Genomic DNA, 17,948 nt, shown 5'->3' with positions numbered 1-17,948 from the left:
GACCCACTGTATAGCACAGGGTACTCTCCTCAATATTCTGTAATAACCTATACAGGAAAAGAACCTGAAAAAGAATGAATATATGTATATGTATAACTGAATCACTGCTGTACACTGGAAACTAACACAATATTGTAAATCAGCTCTACTCCAATATAAAATAAAAATTAAACTAAAAAAAGGAAGAGAAATAAAACTGCAAAGGTTGGTTGGGGCTAGTTTGCTTTGAATGTCAGGCTGGAGAGGCCGTACATTAATCTGTAGGCAACATGCAAGTCATCGAAGCTGTGAACTTGGTGGGTTGAAGGGAGAATGCAAGGCAGAGGGAGGTGTGACCACGCACAAGGTGAGGTTCCAAGCTTCTCACGCACGCTCCATTGTCCCACCAGATTTTATCTACAAAATACATATTTGAAGATAAAATTATTAATAATTTGAAGATGACAACTGCAGAGCATTAAACCCCAAGGATGGGGCCCTTCTGAGCATGGGTCCCCATGTGACTACACTAGATGCATGTCTGTGAAGCAGGATCTGGAGTGGCCTTTAAGAATATTGTTTCAGGGGCTTCCGGGAAGATGGCCGAAGAGTAAGACGTGGAGATCACCTTCCTCCCCACAGATACACCAGAAATACACCTACACGTGGAACAACTCCTACAGAACACCTACTGAATGCTGGCAGAAGACCTCAGACCTCCCAAAAGGCAAGAAACCCCCCACGTACCTGGGTAGGGCAAAAGCAAAAAGAATAAACAGAGACAAAAGGATAGGGACGGGACCTGCACCAGCGGGAGGGAGCTGTGAAGGAGGAAAGGTTTCCACACACTAGGAAGCCCCTTCGCGGGTGGAGACTGCGGGTGGCGGAGGGGGGAAGCTTCGGAGCCACGGAGGAGAGCGCAGCAACAGGGGTGTGGAGGGCAAAGCGGGGAGATTCCCGCACGACGATCGGTACAGACCACCACTCAGCAGCCAGAGAGGCTTGTCTGCTCCCCGCTGGGGTGGGCACGGCTGGGAGCTGAGGCTCGGGCTTCGGTCGGATGCAGGGAGAGGACTGGGGTGGGCGGCGTGAACACAGCCTACAGGGGGTTAGTGCGCCACGGCTAGCCGGTGGGGGAGTCCAGGAAAAAGTCTGGACCTGCCGAAGAGGCAAGAGACTTTTTCTTCCCTCTTTGTTTCCTGGTGCGTGAAGAGAGGGGATTCAGAGCACTGCTTGAAGGAGCTCCAGAGATGGGCGCGAGCGGCGGCTAACAGCGCGGACCCCAGAGACGGGCATGAGACGCTAAGGCTGCTGCTGCCGCCACCAAGAAGCCTGTGTGCGAGCACAGGTTACTATCCACACCCCCCTTACGGGGAGCCTGTGCAGCCCACCACTGCCAGAATCCTGGGATCCAGGGACAACTTCCCCAGGAGAACGCACGGTGTGCCTCAGGCTGGTGCAACGTCACGCCGGCCTCTGCCACCACAGGCTCGCCCTGCCCTCCGTGCCCCTCCCTCCCCCCGGCCTGAGTGAGCCAGAGCCCCCGAAATCACCGGCTCCTTTAACCCCGTCCTGTCTGAGCGAAGAACAGACGCCCTCCAGTGACCTACATGCAGAGGCGGGGCCAAATCCAAAGCTGAGCCCCGGGAGCTGTGAGAACAAAGAAGAGAAAGGGAAATTTCTCCCAGCAGCCTCAGAAGCAGTGGATTAAAGCTCCACAATCAACTTCATGTACCCTGCATCTGTGGAATACCTGAATAGACAACGAATCATCCCAAATTGAGGAGCCGTGTGGATGAAAGGCTCTTGCTGCTGCAGTCAGGAGTCAGCGCTGTGCCTCTGAGGTGGGAGAGCCAACTTCAGGACACTGGTCCACAAGAGACCTCCCTGCTCCACATAATATCAAATGGTGAAATCTCCCAGAGATCTCCATCTCAACACCAGCACCCAGCTTCACTCAACGACCAGCAAGCTACAGTGCTGGACATCCTATGCCAAACGACTAGCAAAACAGGAACACAACCCCACCCATTAGCAGAGAGGCTGCCTAAAATCATAATAAGGCCACAGACACCCCAAAACACACCACCAGACGTGGACCTGCCCACCATAAAGACAAGATCCAGCCTCATCCACCAGAACACAGGCACTAGTCCCCTCCACCAGGAAGCCTACACAACCCACTGAACCAACCTTAGCCACTGGGGACAGACACCAAAAACAATGGAAACTACGAACCTGCAGCCTGCAAAAAGAAGACCTCAAACACAGTAAGATAAGCAAAATGAGAAGACAGAAAAAAGCACACAGCAGATGAAGGAGCAAGATAAAAACCCACCAGACCTAACAAATGAAGAGGAAATAGGCAGTCTACCTGAAAAAGAATTCAGAATAATGATAGTAAAGATGATCCAAAATCTTGGAAATAGAATGGACAAAATGCAAGAAACATTTAACAAGGACCTAGAAGAACTAAAGATGAAACAAACAACGATGAACGACACAATAAATGAAATGAAAAATACTCTAGATGGGATCAATAGCAGAATAACTGAGGCAGAAGAACGGACAAGTGACCTGGAAGACAAAATAGTGGAAATAACTATTGCAGAGCAGAATAAAGAAAAAAGAATGAAAAGAACTGAGGACGGTCTCGGAGACCTCTGGGACAACATTAAATGCACCAACATTCGAATTATAGGGGTTCCAGAAGAAGAAGAGAAAAAGAAAGGGACTGAGAAAATATTTGAAGAGATTATAGTTGAAAACTTCCCTAATATGGGAAAGGAAATAGTTAATCAAGTCCAGGAAGCACAGAGAGTCCCATACAGGATAAATCCAAGGAGAAATATGCCAAGACACATATTAATCAAACTGTCAAAAATTAAATACAAAGAAAACATATTAAAAGCAGCAAGGGAAGAACAACAAATAACACACAAGGGAATCCCCATAAGGTTAACAGCTGATCTTTCAGCAGAAACTCTGCAAGCCAGAAGGGACTGGCAGGACATATTTAAAGTGATGAAGGAGAAAAACCTGCAACCAAGATTACTTTACCCAGCAAGGATCTCATTCAGATTTGATGAGGAAATTAAAACCTTTACAGACAAGCAAAAGCTGAGAGTTCAGCACCACCAAACCAGCTCTACAACAACTGCTAAAGGAACTTCTCTAGGCAAGAAACACAAGAGAAGGAAAAGACCTGCAATAACGCACCCAAAACAATTAAGAAAATGGGAATAGGAACATACATATCAATAATTCCCTTAAATGTAAATGGATTAAATGCTCCCACCAAAAGAAACAGATTGGCTGAATGGATACAAAAACAAGATCCATATATTTGCTGTCTACAAGAGACCCACTTCAGACGTAGAGACACATACAGACTGAAAGTAAGGGGATGGAAAAAGATATTTCATGCAAATGGAAACCAAAAGAAAGATGGAGTAGCAGTTCTCATATCAGACAAAATAGACTTTAAAATAGAGACTATTAGAAGAGACAAAGAAGGACACCACATAATGATCAAGGGATCGATCCGAGAAGAAGATATAACAATTGTAAATATTTATGCACCCAACATAGGAGCATAAACATAAGGCAAATACTAACAGCCATAAAAGGGGAAATTGACAGTAACACATTCATAGTAGGGGACTTTAACACCCCACTTTCACCAATGGACAGATCATCCAAAATGAAAATAAATAAGGAAACACAAGCTTTAAATGATACATTAGACAAGATGGACTTAATTGCTATTTATAGGACATTCCATCCCCAAATAACAGAATACACATTTTTCTCAAGTGCTCATGGAACATTCTCCAGGATAGATCATATCTTGGGTCACAAGTCAAGCCTTGGTAAATTTAAGAAAATTGAAATTGTTTCAAGTATCTTTTGCAACCACAACGCTATGAGACTAGATATCAATTACAGGAAAAGATCTGTAAAAAATACAAACACATGGAGGCTAAACAATACACTACTTAATAACGAAGTGATCACTGAAGAAATCAAAGAGGAAATAAAAAAATACCTAGAAACAAATGACAATGGAGACACAACGACCCAAAATCTATCGGATGCAGCAAAAGCAGTTCTAAGAGGGAAGTTTATATCAATACAATCCTACATTAAGAAACAGGAAACATCTCGAATAAACAACCTAACCTTGCACCTAAAGCAATTAGAGAAAGAAGAACAAAAGAACCCCAAAGTTAGCAGAAGGAAAGAAATCATAAAAATCAGATCAGAAATAAATGAAAAAGAAACAAAGGAAATGATAGCAAAGATCAATAAAACTAAAAGCTGCTTCCTTGAAAAGATAAAGAAAATTGATAAACCATTAGCCAGACTCATCAAGAAAAAAAGGGAGAAGACTCAAATCATAGGATTAGAAATGAAAAAGGAGAAGTAACAACTGACACTGCAGAAATACAAAAGATCATGAGCGATTACTACAAGCAACTCTATGCCAATAAAATGGACAACCTGGAAGAAATGGACAAATTCTTAGAAATGCACAACCTGCCAAGACTGAATCAGGAAGAAATAGAAAATATGGACAGACCAATCACAAGTAATGAAATTGAAATGGTGATTAAAAATCTTCCCACAAACAGAAGTCCAGGACCAGATGGCTTCACAGGTGAATTCTATCAAACATTTAGAGAAGAGCTAACACCCATCCTTCTCAAACTCTTCCAAAATATAGCAGAGGAAGGAACACTCCCAAACTCATTCTATGAGGCCACCATCACCTTGATACCAAAACCAGACAAGGATGTCACAAAGAAAGAAAACTACAGGCCAATATCACTGATGAACATAGATGCAAAAATCCTCAACAAAGTACTAGCAAACAGAATCCAACAGCACATTAAAAGGATCATACACCATGGAAGTGTGGTTTTTCCCAGGAATGCAAGGATTCTTCAATATACACAAATCAATCAATGTGATACACCATATTAACAAATTGAAGGAGAAAAACCATATGATCATCTCAATACATGCAGAGAAAGCTTTTGACAAAATTCAACACCCATTTATGATAAAAACCCTGCAGAAAGTAGGCATAGAGGGAACTTTCCTCAACATAATAAAGGCCATATATGACAAACCCACAGCCAACATCATCCTCAATGGTGAAAAACTGAAAACATTTCCACTAAGATCAGGAACAAGACAAGGTTGCCCACTCTCACCACTCTTATTCAACATAGTTTGGGAAGTTTTAGTCACAGCAATGAGAGAAGAAAAGGAAATAAAAGGAATCCAAATCGGAAAAGAAGAAGTAAAGCTGTCACTGTTTGCAGATGACATACTATACATAGAGAATCATAAAGATGCTACCAGAAAACTAATAGAGCTAATAAATGAATTTGGTAAAGTAGCAGGATATAAAATTAATGCACAGAAATCTCTGGCATTCTTATACACTAATGATGAAAAATATGAAAGTGAAATCAAGAAAACACTGCCATTTACCATTGCAACAAAAAGAATAAAATATCTAGGAATAAACCTACCTAAGGAGACAAAAGACCTGTATGCAGAAAATTATAAGACACTGATGAAAGAAATTAAAGATGATACAAATAGATGGAGAGATATACCATGTTCTTGGATGGGAAGAATCAACATTGTGAAAATGACTCTACTACCCAAAGCAATCTACAGATTCAATGCAATCCCTATCAAACTACCACTGGCATTTTTCACAGAACTAGAACAAAAAAATTCACAATTTGTATGGAAACACAAAAGACCCGGAATAACCAAAGCAATCTTGAGAACGAAAAATGGAGCTGGAGGAATCAGGCTCCCTGACTTCAGACTATACTACAAAGCTACAGTAATCAAGACAGTATGGTACTGGCACAAAAACAGAAAGTTAGATCAATGGAACAGGATAGAAAGCCCAGAGATAAACCCACGCACATATGGTCACCTTATCTTTGACAAAGGAGGCAGGAATGTACAGTGGAGAAAGGACAGCCTCTTCAGTAAGTGGTGCTGGGAAAACTGGACAGGTACATGTAAAAGTATGAGATTAGATCACTCCCTAACACTGTACACAAAAATAAGCTCAAAATGGATTAAAGACCTAAATGTAAGGACAGAAACTATCAATCTCTTAGAGGAAAACATAGGCAGAACACTCTATGACATAAATCACAGCAAGATTCTTTCTGACCCACCTCCCAGAGAAATGGAAATAAAAACAAAAATAAATAAATGGGACCTAATGAAACTTCAAAGCTTTTGCACAGCAAAGGAAACCATAAAAAGACCAAAAGACAACCCTCAGAATGGGAGAAAATATTTGCAAATGAAGCAACTGACAAAGGATTAATCTCCAAAATTTATAAGCAGCTCATGCAGCTCAATGACAAAAAAACAAACAACCCAATCCAGAAATGGGCAGAAGACCTAAATAGACATTTCTCCAAAGAAGATATACAGACTGCCAACAAACACATAAAAGAATGCTCAACTTCATTAATCATTAATGCAAATCAAAACTACAATGAGATATCATCTTACACCAGTCAGAATGGCCATCATCAAAAAATCTAGAAACAATAAATGCTGGAGAGGGTGTGGAGAAAAGGGAACCCTCTTGCACTGTTGGTGGGAATGTAAATCGATACAGCCACTATGGAGAACAGTACGGAGGTTCCTTAAAAAACTACAAATAGAACTACCATATGACCCAGCAATCCCACTACTGGGCATATACCCTGAGAAAACCATAATTCAAAAAGAGTCATGTACCAAAATGTTCATTGCAGCTCTATTTACAATAGCCCGGAGATGGAAACAACCTAAGTGGCCATCGTCGGATGAATGGATAAAGAAGATGTGGCACATATATACAATGGAATATTACTCAGCCATAAAAAGAAACGAAATTGAGCTATTTGTAATGAGGTGGATAGACCTAGAGTCTGTCATACAGAGTGAAGTAAGTCAGAAAGAGAAAGACAAATACCGTATGCTAACACATATATATGGAATTTAAGGGAAAAAATGTCATGAAGAACTTAGGGGTAAGACAGGAATAAAGACACAGACCTGCTAGAGAATGGACTTGAAGATATGGGGAGGGGGAAGGGTAAACTGTGACAAAGCGCGAGAGAGGCATGGACATATATACACTACCAAACATAAAATAGATAGCTAGTGGGAAGCAGCCGCATAGCACAGGGAGATCAGCTCGGTGCTTTGTGACCACCTGGAGGGGTGGGATAGGGAGGGTGGGAGGGAGGGAGACGTAAGAGGGAAGACATATGGGAACATATGTATATGTATAACTGATTCACTTTGTTATAAATCAGAAACTACAACACCATTGTAAAGCAATTATACTCCAATAAAGATGTTAAAAAATATTGTTTCCATAGACTGGAGGTGGAAATAGTTGAGGCTATGGTGTAGTAGACTGAGGATAGGATGGGAGGTGATGTAGATGATAACTGTAAGGGTGGAAGGAGGGATATTCATAGAGCACAAGGGTCTATTAGGGTGGAAGAAAGCCTTTTGAGAGTTTTGGGGAAAGGATAGGTAAATTAAGCATGCTTTTGGACACATGGGTTAAGAGCAAGTAAGAGAAGGTATGAAGGATGGGACTAATTGCTACAGTAAAGATCTCACAAGAGTAAGTAGAGTAAAGATTGTATCAACGGTATAGATGGAGGGGGTGGGAAAAGAAGAGGGCAAGGTCCGAGCTAGAAAGGCAGAAGGCAGCCTGAATTTAGATGGAGTGGCTGATGTGACATTAACATCAGGTGGCCCCAAACTTAAAAGAAGATGATGTCATCCACGGAGAGGGCTGAGGACTCAAGAGAAGTTCGGGAAATTCTGGGGAAATTGACGGATGGAAATGAGTCAGGAGTCTTAGAGCACGGGTTTCAATTATGCTGTTAGCGGCGTGGCTTTAGGCTGATCACTTCATCTCTATGAACCTGTTTATTCCTCGATAAAATTATATATTTACAAGATAACACACAGTTATACAGTGTTCAGTATTCTAAGTACTTTACATCTGTTCACTTAATTCTCACAACAATCCCATAATGAGAAAGAGAGGAATGGAGAGGCTAAGTGACTTGTCTGAGCCATCCAGGCAGTGGTGGGAGAGCTGGGGTTTGAACCCGTGCATCTAGTTCTAGTGACTGTACTTATCACCTCTGAGCCATGGTGTCTTGGGTACCTTAACACCTAGTGATCTCTTAAGTCTTAAAAGGTGCTGACATCCCATGTGTCCATAAAACTAACTTTTTTAGATGGACTGGTAGCTTCTTCACTCTTCTTGTAACCCTCACAGGAAAGGCTTGCAATGGCCGCAAGGTGGCAGAATTAACTCAGAGATACCTGGCCTTGAACTAACCCCGAAGTCAGAATTGGCCCCTTTCTTCCCCTTTGTTTTTCTCAAACCCCAAAGTATACTTATTTGAAGGTGAAGTCATAGCTTGATCTTGTGAGGAGCCCAACGGTGAAGGAGCCACAGAAGTCAAAGCAGAAGTATCCCCATAGGAATGAAGAACCTTTGAGAGGGAAGAGGAAGAAGATAAATCCAGGAGCACGAGGAAATGATGAGTTATCCGTTTAGTAAGCAGCTGATTCTGGGTCTCTCACTCGCCAAGAGCCAGTACTATTCCATTTTACCATGTTAATAGTCTTCATTTTAAGAAGTTTAATTTTTTTTAGAATATTAAATGCAGATAAAGGAGAGTACTAAATTATTTTATAGAGTCAGATGTTTTGGCTAGATTGTCACAGTTGTTAGATGTTGGACCTATAAGGTGAAGTTTTCTCTTTCCTTCTCTCTTTCCTTTCTCTCCCTTCCCCTTCCCTCTTCTCTTCCCTTTTTCTTCCTCCTCCTCCTCCTCCTCCTCTTCTTCTTCTTCTTCTTCTCCTCCTTCCTCTTCCTCTTCTTCCTCTTCTTCCTCTTCTTCTTTCTCTTCTTCTTCTTCCTCTTCCTCTTCTTCTTTTTCTTCTTCCTCCTTCTTCTTCTTCCTCCTCTTCTTCCTCTTCTTCTTCTTCTTCTTCTTCCTCTTCCTCTTCTTCTTCTCCTCCTCCTCCTCCCCCTCCCCCTCCTCCTCCCCCTCCTTCTCCCCCTCCTCCCCCTCCTCCTCCCCCTCTCGCTCCCCTCCCCCTCCCCCTCCCCCTGCTCCTCCTCCTCCTCCTCCACCTCGTCTCTTTTTAATCTTTCTCCCCCTTTCTCTCCCTCTTTATCTCTCCATCCTCCCTTTGGTTGTTGTAGTGATCAAATAAAATAACAATGAGGAAAGTCTAGTCTTTGGGTTGGATATGTGGGTCAGAAGATTAGATCCTACAAAATTTGAAGAGTGGTGCAAAAACATCCTTGTCCTCTTAACACCTAGCTTGCTACTTACTTGGCCACTTCTTATTTTATCAAAAAAACTTAAATTTATTCTAACAAATTTTTTTATAAAAGGAAAAGAAAAATTGTAAATAAGCTTCACTTTTGTAGCTGACTCTATTGGAACATGCATTTGTGAGTCCTTGTGGGAAGCAGGACCCTTTTCTGGATTCTGAGAGCAGCCCTGTTCTTCTACACTGATTCCCAAAAGGAGCAGTAGAGCACGGTGTAAAACTATGTAGACTTTAAGTCAGACAGACTTGAGCATCTCCTTACTTCCTGGAGTGACAAGCTGCTCCAAGTTTGTGTATTGTATCCCTTGCTCTAGTCTTGGAATCAGTCAGTTCTCCAAGGAGTTCCTTTTATTGGAGATTATTATTAGAAACCAAGATTAGGGTGTTAAGTATATACTGAAGTTTTCACAACTGTAAAACTGGAAAGATAATATCAATACATTTCTCGTAGAGTTGGGTGAACAGTAAGTGAAAAAACACACTCATATAGTACTTAGCAAGGGCTGAAACACAGGAAGCATCCAATATGTGATCATTCAGTAGGGGCTGGAAGAGAAGACTGCTTCCTGTAAGCTCCATGCTAAAGCTCATTTAAAATCAAGTTGATTGGAAAAAAATTTCATGAAACTGTTTTGATCCATAAAAGTCCTTGTAACTTGAGGTTCCTTAGAGATGGATTTAGGCAAATGGAAATTTTGATGAAGTCTATCATCTGTATTTAAAATTAGAAATTTTGGGCTTCCCTAGTGGCGCAGTGGTTGGGAGTCCACCTGCCGATGCAGGGGACGCGGATTCGTGCCCCGGTCCGGGAAGATCCCACATGCCGCGGAGCTGCTGGGCCCGTGAGCCATGGCCGCTGAGCCTGCGCGTCTGGAGCCTGTGCTCTGCAACAGGAGAGGCCACAACAATGAGAGGCCCGCGTACCACAAAATAAATAAATAAATAAAATAAAATTAGAAATTTTAATTTCTAATTTTAAATATAGATGAAATTAAAATGAAAATTAGAAATTTTTTAATTTTAAATAAAAATGAAATTAAAATGAAAATTTCTCCCCGTTTAGTCTTAGAGAAAGTACCAAATTCCAAATTCTCACAGGACGTCTTCTATAGGCTGAGTGGGGATGGCTGGACCCTGCAGCTCCTTTGAAGGCATTTTTGATGGAACTTGATCACCAATCATTTTAGCCCTTGCTTGAAGGCCTGGAGCTCCCCCTGGGCCTTTAAGCCTTTCCACATCACAATAATGTTTCATTCCCTCAGGAAAGTGGTGGGGTTTTTTGGGGGGCTTTTTTTGGTTTTTTTCTTAGTTGTCCTTTTTTTTAAACATCTTTATTGGCGTATAATTGCTTTACAATGGTGTGTTAGTTTCTGCTTTAAAACAAAATGAAACAGTTATACATATATCCCCATATCTCTTCCCTGTTGCGTCTCCCTCCCTCTCACCCTCCCTATCCCACCCCTCTGGGTGGTCACAAAGCACCGAGCAGATCTCCCTGTGCTATGTGGCTGCTTCCCACTAGGTATCTATTTTACATTTGGTAGTGTATATGTATGTCCATGCCACTCTCTCACTTTCTCCCAGCTTACCCTTCCCCCTCCTCATATCCTCAAGTCCATTCTCTAGTAGGTCTGCATTTTTATTCCCGTCTTGCCCCTAGGTGGGAATGTAAATTGATACAGCCACTATGGAGAACAGTATGGAGGTTCCTTAAAAAACTAAAATTAGAACTACCATAAGACCCAGCAATCCCACTACTGGGCATATACCCTGAGAAAAGCATAATTCAAAAAGAGTCATGTACCACAGTGTTCATTGCAGCTCTATGTACAATAGCCAGGACATGGAAGCAACCTAAGTGTCCATAGACAGATGAATGGATAAAGAAGATGTGGCACGTATATACAATGCAATATTACTCAGCCATAAAAAGAAACGAAACTGAGTTATTTGTAGTGAGGTGGATGGACCTAGAGTCTGTCATACAGAGTGCAGTAAGTCAGAAAGAGAAAAACAAATACCGTATGCTAACACATATATATGGAATCTAAGAAAGTGATGTTCTGATTACTTGTTTGCATGTTACTGAGCCCTGGATTGGGGTTGAGTCCCTCCAGAGGCTCCCACATCTACATAGATGCCAGCTTCTGGCGGATTCCAGGACTCTCATACAGTTTGGTACATCTCAAGCTCTGAAACAACCTGCAACCGCAGCTGAACTGCTTTTACACTTACTTCGTAGCCTCAGGAAATCTTTTACGCTTTGAAATCTGAGGTCTTCTGAGACTGAACAGCTTTTCTTTTCCGTTGCAGGCTTCAAAAACCCCCGTAGTTGAAGGCAGTTCTGAATTAAGGTCTCAGAATTCCCAAGGAACTAGGTATGTTTTCCCTGACTTTTTTTTTTTTTTAATTCTTCGTACTGTGGGTAAAAATAATGGGGTTTTTTTTAGGAGAAAGGGGCTCAGAAGTAGGTATAAAAAAAGGACTCAATTCCATTTTCCCCACTTTTCTGTGCCACATGAAAAACTGAGACAATGAACCTCTCCTAGGTAATTTTTGGGTCATATTTTCTTAAACAGAAACTGACATAGTCATATCTAGGTAGAATGCTGCTACCAGCTGGTGTTAATAAAATCTGGGACTCAAGTTCATATGATTGACCAATAGTTTTTCAAAATATTTTTTTGTTGAAGTATAGTTGATTTACAATGCTGTGCTAGTTTCTGGTATACAGCAAAGTGATTCAGTTATAGATACATATATTATATATAATATATATATAATATATGTATATATAATATATAAATATATATGACCTTGTCATTTATCTATTTTATATAGAGATAAATATTTTATATTTTGTATCTGTTAATCCCAAACAGATTAACAGATACAAAATATCTGTTGTTTCCCCTTTGGTAACCATAAGTTTGTTTTCTATTGATTGACGGATAGTTTAATGAAAAGATAAATTAGTTTGTATTGAGCACCCACCATAGACCACACAGTGGCTAGATTTTCTCATATTTTATCATCCTTAATCCTTTATTGTCTCTTTTTTCGTGGAATTTAGTCTTATGGTTTTCCGTTGAGAATCTTCTTTTGGAAATCCCCCAATGGGATGTGATGGCTGAGGGTGATTCTTCAAACACCTTTAGAAACAATTTTGATAACACTTTTATTTTCAGATTATCTGTCTTGGTGGTTTCTGCTTTTATAATCCCTTAATCCTTGAAGTTTTAATGGTTTTCAGTTTTCAACACACTTTCTTATTTGTTATTTATTTATTTAGCCACGCCACACGGCTTCTGGGATCTTAATTCCCTGACCAAGGATCGAACCCGGGCCCTCGGCAGTAAAAGTGCATAGTCTTAACCACTGGACCGCCAGGGAATTCCCTCATATTTGTTATTTATTAAATAAAGCAGTTGATCACAGGCTACCTTTAAATATTTTCTTTAAATGCCTTTACTTTTTCAAGGCTCCTTCTGATATTTATTTTAGGCCTATGCAGAAAAGCTTGGCCTTTGTAGGACTTTGGTGGGAGGGAACACAGCAGCAGTGGCAGCAATGGGATTTAGATTCAGGCCTTCAGGGATGGTGCCGGGCAAAGCAAAGCTTTCCTCTCTCTGCCCTGACTCCAAATTCTCTTTGCTGCTCTGGATCCAGACACATTTATTAATAGTGACACAATGCATAATAGAAAGTGTTGTCCATCAAGAGAACATAGAAATACTTTGAATGTTAATTGATAATATATGAAGATGGCAGTCTGGGGCAATTCAATATAGGGAGTGCGTGATAACTGTTAGAAATCAGACCAACAGCTTAGGTACGTATAATTGGGTGGTCAGTATTAACTGTGAAAATGGATTAAATAAGCATTTGAGAAGGTGTTTTGGAATAGAATTCAGAAGTCAGCTGCCTTTCATTTTTGGAGTTTTTCTGCGTCATTTACCCTACCTTGTGTTGGGGAAGAGGTTGGTTTATGAAATAGGAAGGTGAGTATCTCTTTAGTTGAAGGACCACAGTACTTGGCAAGCAGTTTTCCCTTCCTAGACGCCCCCACCAATGAGCAGCAATATTTGGCTGGAGTGCTAGATCTTGAACTAACTGCTTTATCTCACCAAGTCTCAGTTTCTTCATATATATACATCTACACATGAGTATGGGTCTGTAATATATGTGTATGCTGTAAAATATATAATATACATAACTCATGGAATTGTGACTTAGTAAACGTGAACACAAATAGAGTTTCATAATCTCTAGAACAGTGGTGGTTCTCCACCAGGGATGACCCTGTGGACGTCTGGGACATTTGGCAGTATCTGGAGACATTGTTGTTTGTCACAGCTGGGGAAGGGAGTATGCTCCTGGCATCTAGTGGATAGAGACCAGGGATACTGCTAAAGTTCCTACAATGCACTGGACAGCCTTTCCCCTGCCTCACCCCCGCCTGCAACCAAAGAACTGTCCAGCCCATAATGCTTTTTTTTAAATTAATTTTTATTGGAGTAGAGTTGATTTACAATGTTGTGCTAGTTTCTGCTGTACAGCAAAGTGAATCAGTTATACATATACATATATCCACTCTTTTTTAAGTTCTTTTCTCATATAGGTCATTACAGAGTATTGAATAGAGTTCCCTGTTATACAGTAGGTCCTTATTTACTTATCTATTTTATATATAGTAGCATGTATATGTCAATCCCAATCTCCCAATTTATCCCTCCCCCTCCGTGTTTCCCCCTCGGTAACCGACAGTTTGCTTTCTACATTTGTGACTCTAATTCTGTTTTGTAAATAAGTTCATTTGTACCATTTTTAAAGAGTCCACGTATAAGCGATACCATGTGATATTTGTCTTTTTCTGTCTGACTTTCTTCACTCAGTATGACAAGCTCTAGGTCCATCCGTGTTGCTGCAGATGGCGTTATTTCATTCTTTTTTTAATCCAGCACGTGATGTTAACAGTGATGAGGTTGATGGGTCCTGCTCTGGGGCTTTGTACAGATATTGCAGTTAAGAGGCCCCAGGTTCCTAATATATAATATCAGGAAACTGCCTGTCATAGATGATAGGATACTGTGTCTGCTAAATTATAGGGTACACACACATGACAAAAGTCGAAAGGAAAAAAAGAAAAAAGAAGGACTGGCTAAATGTAATGGAAGTGCTGCTGGTTGGAAGGTTAATTGACACATTACTGAATGGAAATCTGTCAATAAGCAAAAGAAGGATAAAAATATAAAATTCTAGGAATTTATCAGGGAAAAGAAAGGGGCATGAGAGGACATCTACAGGGGTATTCCCTGGAGCACTGTTTATAAAGGTGGAAAATGGAAACCAGGACTGGAGTTTTATCATGGTTCCTGACCAATAGCATTTCCAAACTGGCTGAGCCAGTCTTGTGATACCAGCTGCGACACTCGTGTGTGTAATCGTCATCTGAACACGACAGGCTGGGCTGTCTCCATTTGTGGTATAAAAAAGGCTCCTTACCAATCTGATCACTGCAGTTGCAGATAACCAAGGTCAGGCAGAGCTGAAGCCTTTTCTCCCTTAAATCCCTTCTTTTTCCCCTTTCTCTCTTCCTCTGTCAGAGCCTGTTGTCACCCGTTCTGCCACCGGGGACAGGAAAAACCTATAAGGCACATCAGACTGAGGGAAAACAATAGGAGAGAGAGACAGGTCACTAGAATTAGGACGCAAGTCTTTCTCCAGACCTGCCCAGCCCCAGTCTCACTGTTAATTCTGAATATTTTTAATACTACGAGCCTTAGCTAATATGTTGGCAGAAAAGGTGGACCCAGCTAGACAAGAGAACAAGAAGCTGTTTGTGGTGGGGTTAGTTAGCATGAAAAATGTTTAAACACTTTGCTATTGATGTTCTAATTAATTCACCAATATTTAGGTATGTGATCAAGGGGTCATGGTAGGCTGGGTGGTTGCTCAGCTAATTGTGTGAATCACTCAAGTCTCAAGTGCTTTGGGAGAGCAGAGAAGGGAGAACTTAATTGTAATCAGGATCAATAACAAAGACTTCTGATAGGAAGTGGAGAGGTATAATCTCAATTTAAATATATAAAGATAAAATACAATTGAATTACTGTTGAGGGATAAACTTCTAAAGACATTAAAATTGTAGTTAAAAGCTTTGGATTTGATATCAGAGACACCAAGGTTTTAATTCCACTTTCAAGACTTACCAGTTATGTGACTTTGGGCGATATTTTTCTCTTCTTCTCTTCTTCTCCTTCTTCTTCTCTTTTTTCTTCTCCTTCTTCCTCTTCTTCCTCCTCCCCCCTTCCTCCTCCTACACCCCCTCCTTCTTCTTCACCTTATTATTATTACTATTATTTCATCATAATAGCTCTCCAGTCTTCATCTAAAAGCTACTAGATTTTAGGAGCAGACAGTAGCCAGAAAAAAGAGACCAAGTATAAAATATACTGACAACTGGAAATAATCTAAGTAAAAAGCAAAATGCTCTATTTGCATATTTTATATCATGGAGCATTGTTGAAAAAGGTGAACATTTTGAAATAAGAGTATTATCATATATACTCCTTGGGTATATTTTGCACAGTTTACACATTTATACAGTTTCTCCTTGTGTAAAATGAGGAAAATAATATGATCAACCCCAAAGAGTTGGTTTGAGGATTAAATAAGTTAACTTCAAGTAAAGCTCTTGGAGCAGTGCCTGGCATACAGTAAACTCTTACTATGCTTAGTACCATATAATTCTATTGGCATACAGGAAATCTCTGTGGAGGTTATACACTTAGGAGTGGAATAAAAAAACAAGGAATGAGGGATTTATACTTTTTACTTCATACTGTTCTCTTTTTGATTTTTTAAAAACGGAATAAACAAAATCTTAAAAGCTAGGCTACGAGACATATCATATTTTGTTTCATATGATGTAAACAGGTAGAATAATTCAAGCTCTGAGCGTACGGACATTGGGTTCAGAAGTATAAGGATGTGAATTTAACTCTGACCCCAACTAATTAGGTTATTCTCATCAATGTTAAGCTCCCGAGAAAGTAGGCATAATAGTACTTATCTGACAGGATTAAATGCTGTAATGTAATAGAAGGGTCTAGCAGGTGCCTTACACAGAGTACTTTCTCAATATATATTGGTTTTCTATTTTTATATCATCCCTCTATACTTTCATCTGTTTCACTGGCTCCTCTCCTTTCATTGCCAGGCTAAATCGAAGTTAACCTCAGTGGAGAATAGCACAGAAACAGCAGAGTTCATCCTCTTGGGAATCGCAGATGACCCCAACCTCCAGGTTCCCCTCCTCCTGGTATTTTTGTTCATCTACCTCATCACTTTGGTTGGGAATCGGGGGGATGGTGCTGGTCATCTACTGAGACTCCCACCTCCACACTCCAATGTACTTCTTCCTCAGCAACCTTTCCTTTGTCGATCCGGGTCACTCCTCAGCCGTAGCTCCCCAGACGGTGGCTGCACCGCACTCAGGAAACAAACTCATCTCCCACAATGGATGTGCTCCTCAGTCCTTCTTCTTTGTGGGTTTTGCCACCGTCAAGTGCTACCTCCTGGCCTCCATGGCCTGTGACCCCCATGCAGTGCTGTGTAGGCCCCTTCATTACACCACCACCACGATAGCAGGTGTGTATGCCCTCCTGAGGATGGGCTCCTATGTCTGTGGCTTCCTCAATGCCTGTGGCTTCCTCGATGCCTGCATCCACTCAGCAGACACCTTCAGACTCTCCTTCTGTGGTTCAAATGAGATGAATCACTTTTTCTGCGAAGTCCCTCCACTCCTGGCTCTCTCGTGCTCCAACACATGCGTGAGCAAGCTGGTGGCCTTCTTTGTCGTGGGCTTCAATGTCTTTTTCACCCTCCTGGTCATCCTCATCTCTTACTTCTTCATATACATTGCTGTTTGACGGAGGCATTCTGCGGAAGGAAGGAAGAAAACCTTCTCCACCTGTGCGTCCCATCTCACGGCCATCTCCATTTTCTATGGAACAATCATCTTCATGTACTTACAGCCCAGCTCCACCCAGTCCATGGACATGGACAAAATAGCATCTGTGTTTTACACGGTGGTGATTCCCATGCTTGATCTACAGTCTTAGGAACAAAGAAGTGAAACATACTCTCTGGAAAATACTCAACAAGCTCAATTCCCAGTCTTTAAGTGTGAGTAGGAAGTAGGCAGGTAACTAAGGGATAAATCTTCCCCCCAGACCTAGATGCCACCTCAACTTTTGAGGTTTGGCAGATTTCAGTTCTTTCTTCTCCAAGAACAGTGGTTACTTCTGCTGTTAGGAAAAGTGGTAGAAAAAAGCAGCCCTTTGAAATGTCTCACTCAGAAAAATAACCTTATATTTAGTGAACAACACCCTGGGGTGTTTAAACTCTTTCCTGCATTAGTTTCCCGACACGGTTTAAAGCAGAAGATCAAAGCATAAATTGAGTGCACTGACTTTCCGTCTCCCTATTTTAATTGGAAGAAATTTTCCATTTGTTATTAAAACGTGGTGTAAGGACTACATCTTCAT

The 17,948-nt window shown here is 41.0% G+C and overlaps 1 protein-coding gene across 1 annotated transcript; it reads left to right on the top strand.

Moving 5' to 3' along the window:
* Positions 1–269: 269 nt before the first annotated feature.
* Positions 270–17,601, top strand: LOC116758395 (olfactory receptor 1444). The gene is given in 4 exon segments (XM_032641204.1): positions 270–296; positions 16,619–16,762; positions 16,764–17,506; positions 17,508–17,601. Coding segments are annotated over 4 exon segments (1,008 nt in total).
* The last annotated feature ends 347 nt before the right edge of the window (positions 17,602–17,948 follow it).

The sequence above is a fragment of the Phocoena sinus genome, chromosome 8, assembly GCF_008692025.1.
Source record: "Phocoena sinus isolate mPhoSin1 chromosome 8, mPhoSin1.pri, whole genome shotgun sequence".
In the NCBI taxonomy this organism is placed as follows: domain Eukaryota; kingdom Metazoa; phylum Chordata; class Mammalia; order Artiodactyla; family Phocoenidae; genus Phocoena; species Phocoena sinus.
The sequence above is the reverse complement of the archived record's forward strand: the minus strand, read 5'-3'. Positions and strand labels throughout refer to the sequence as shown.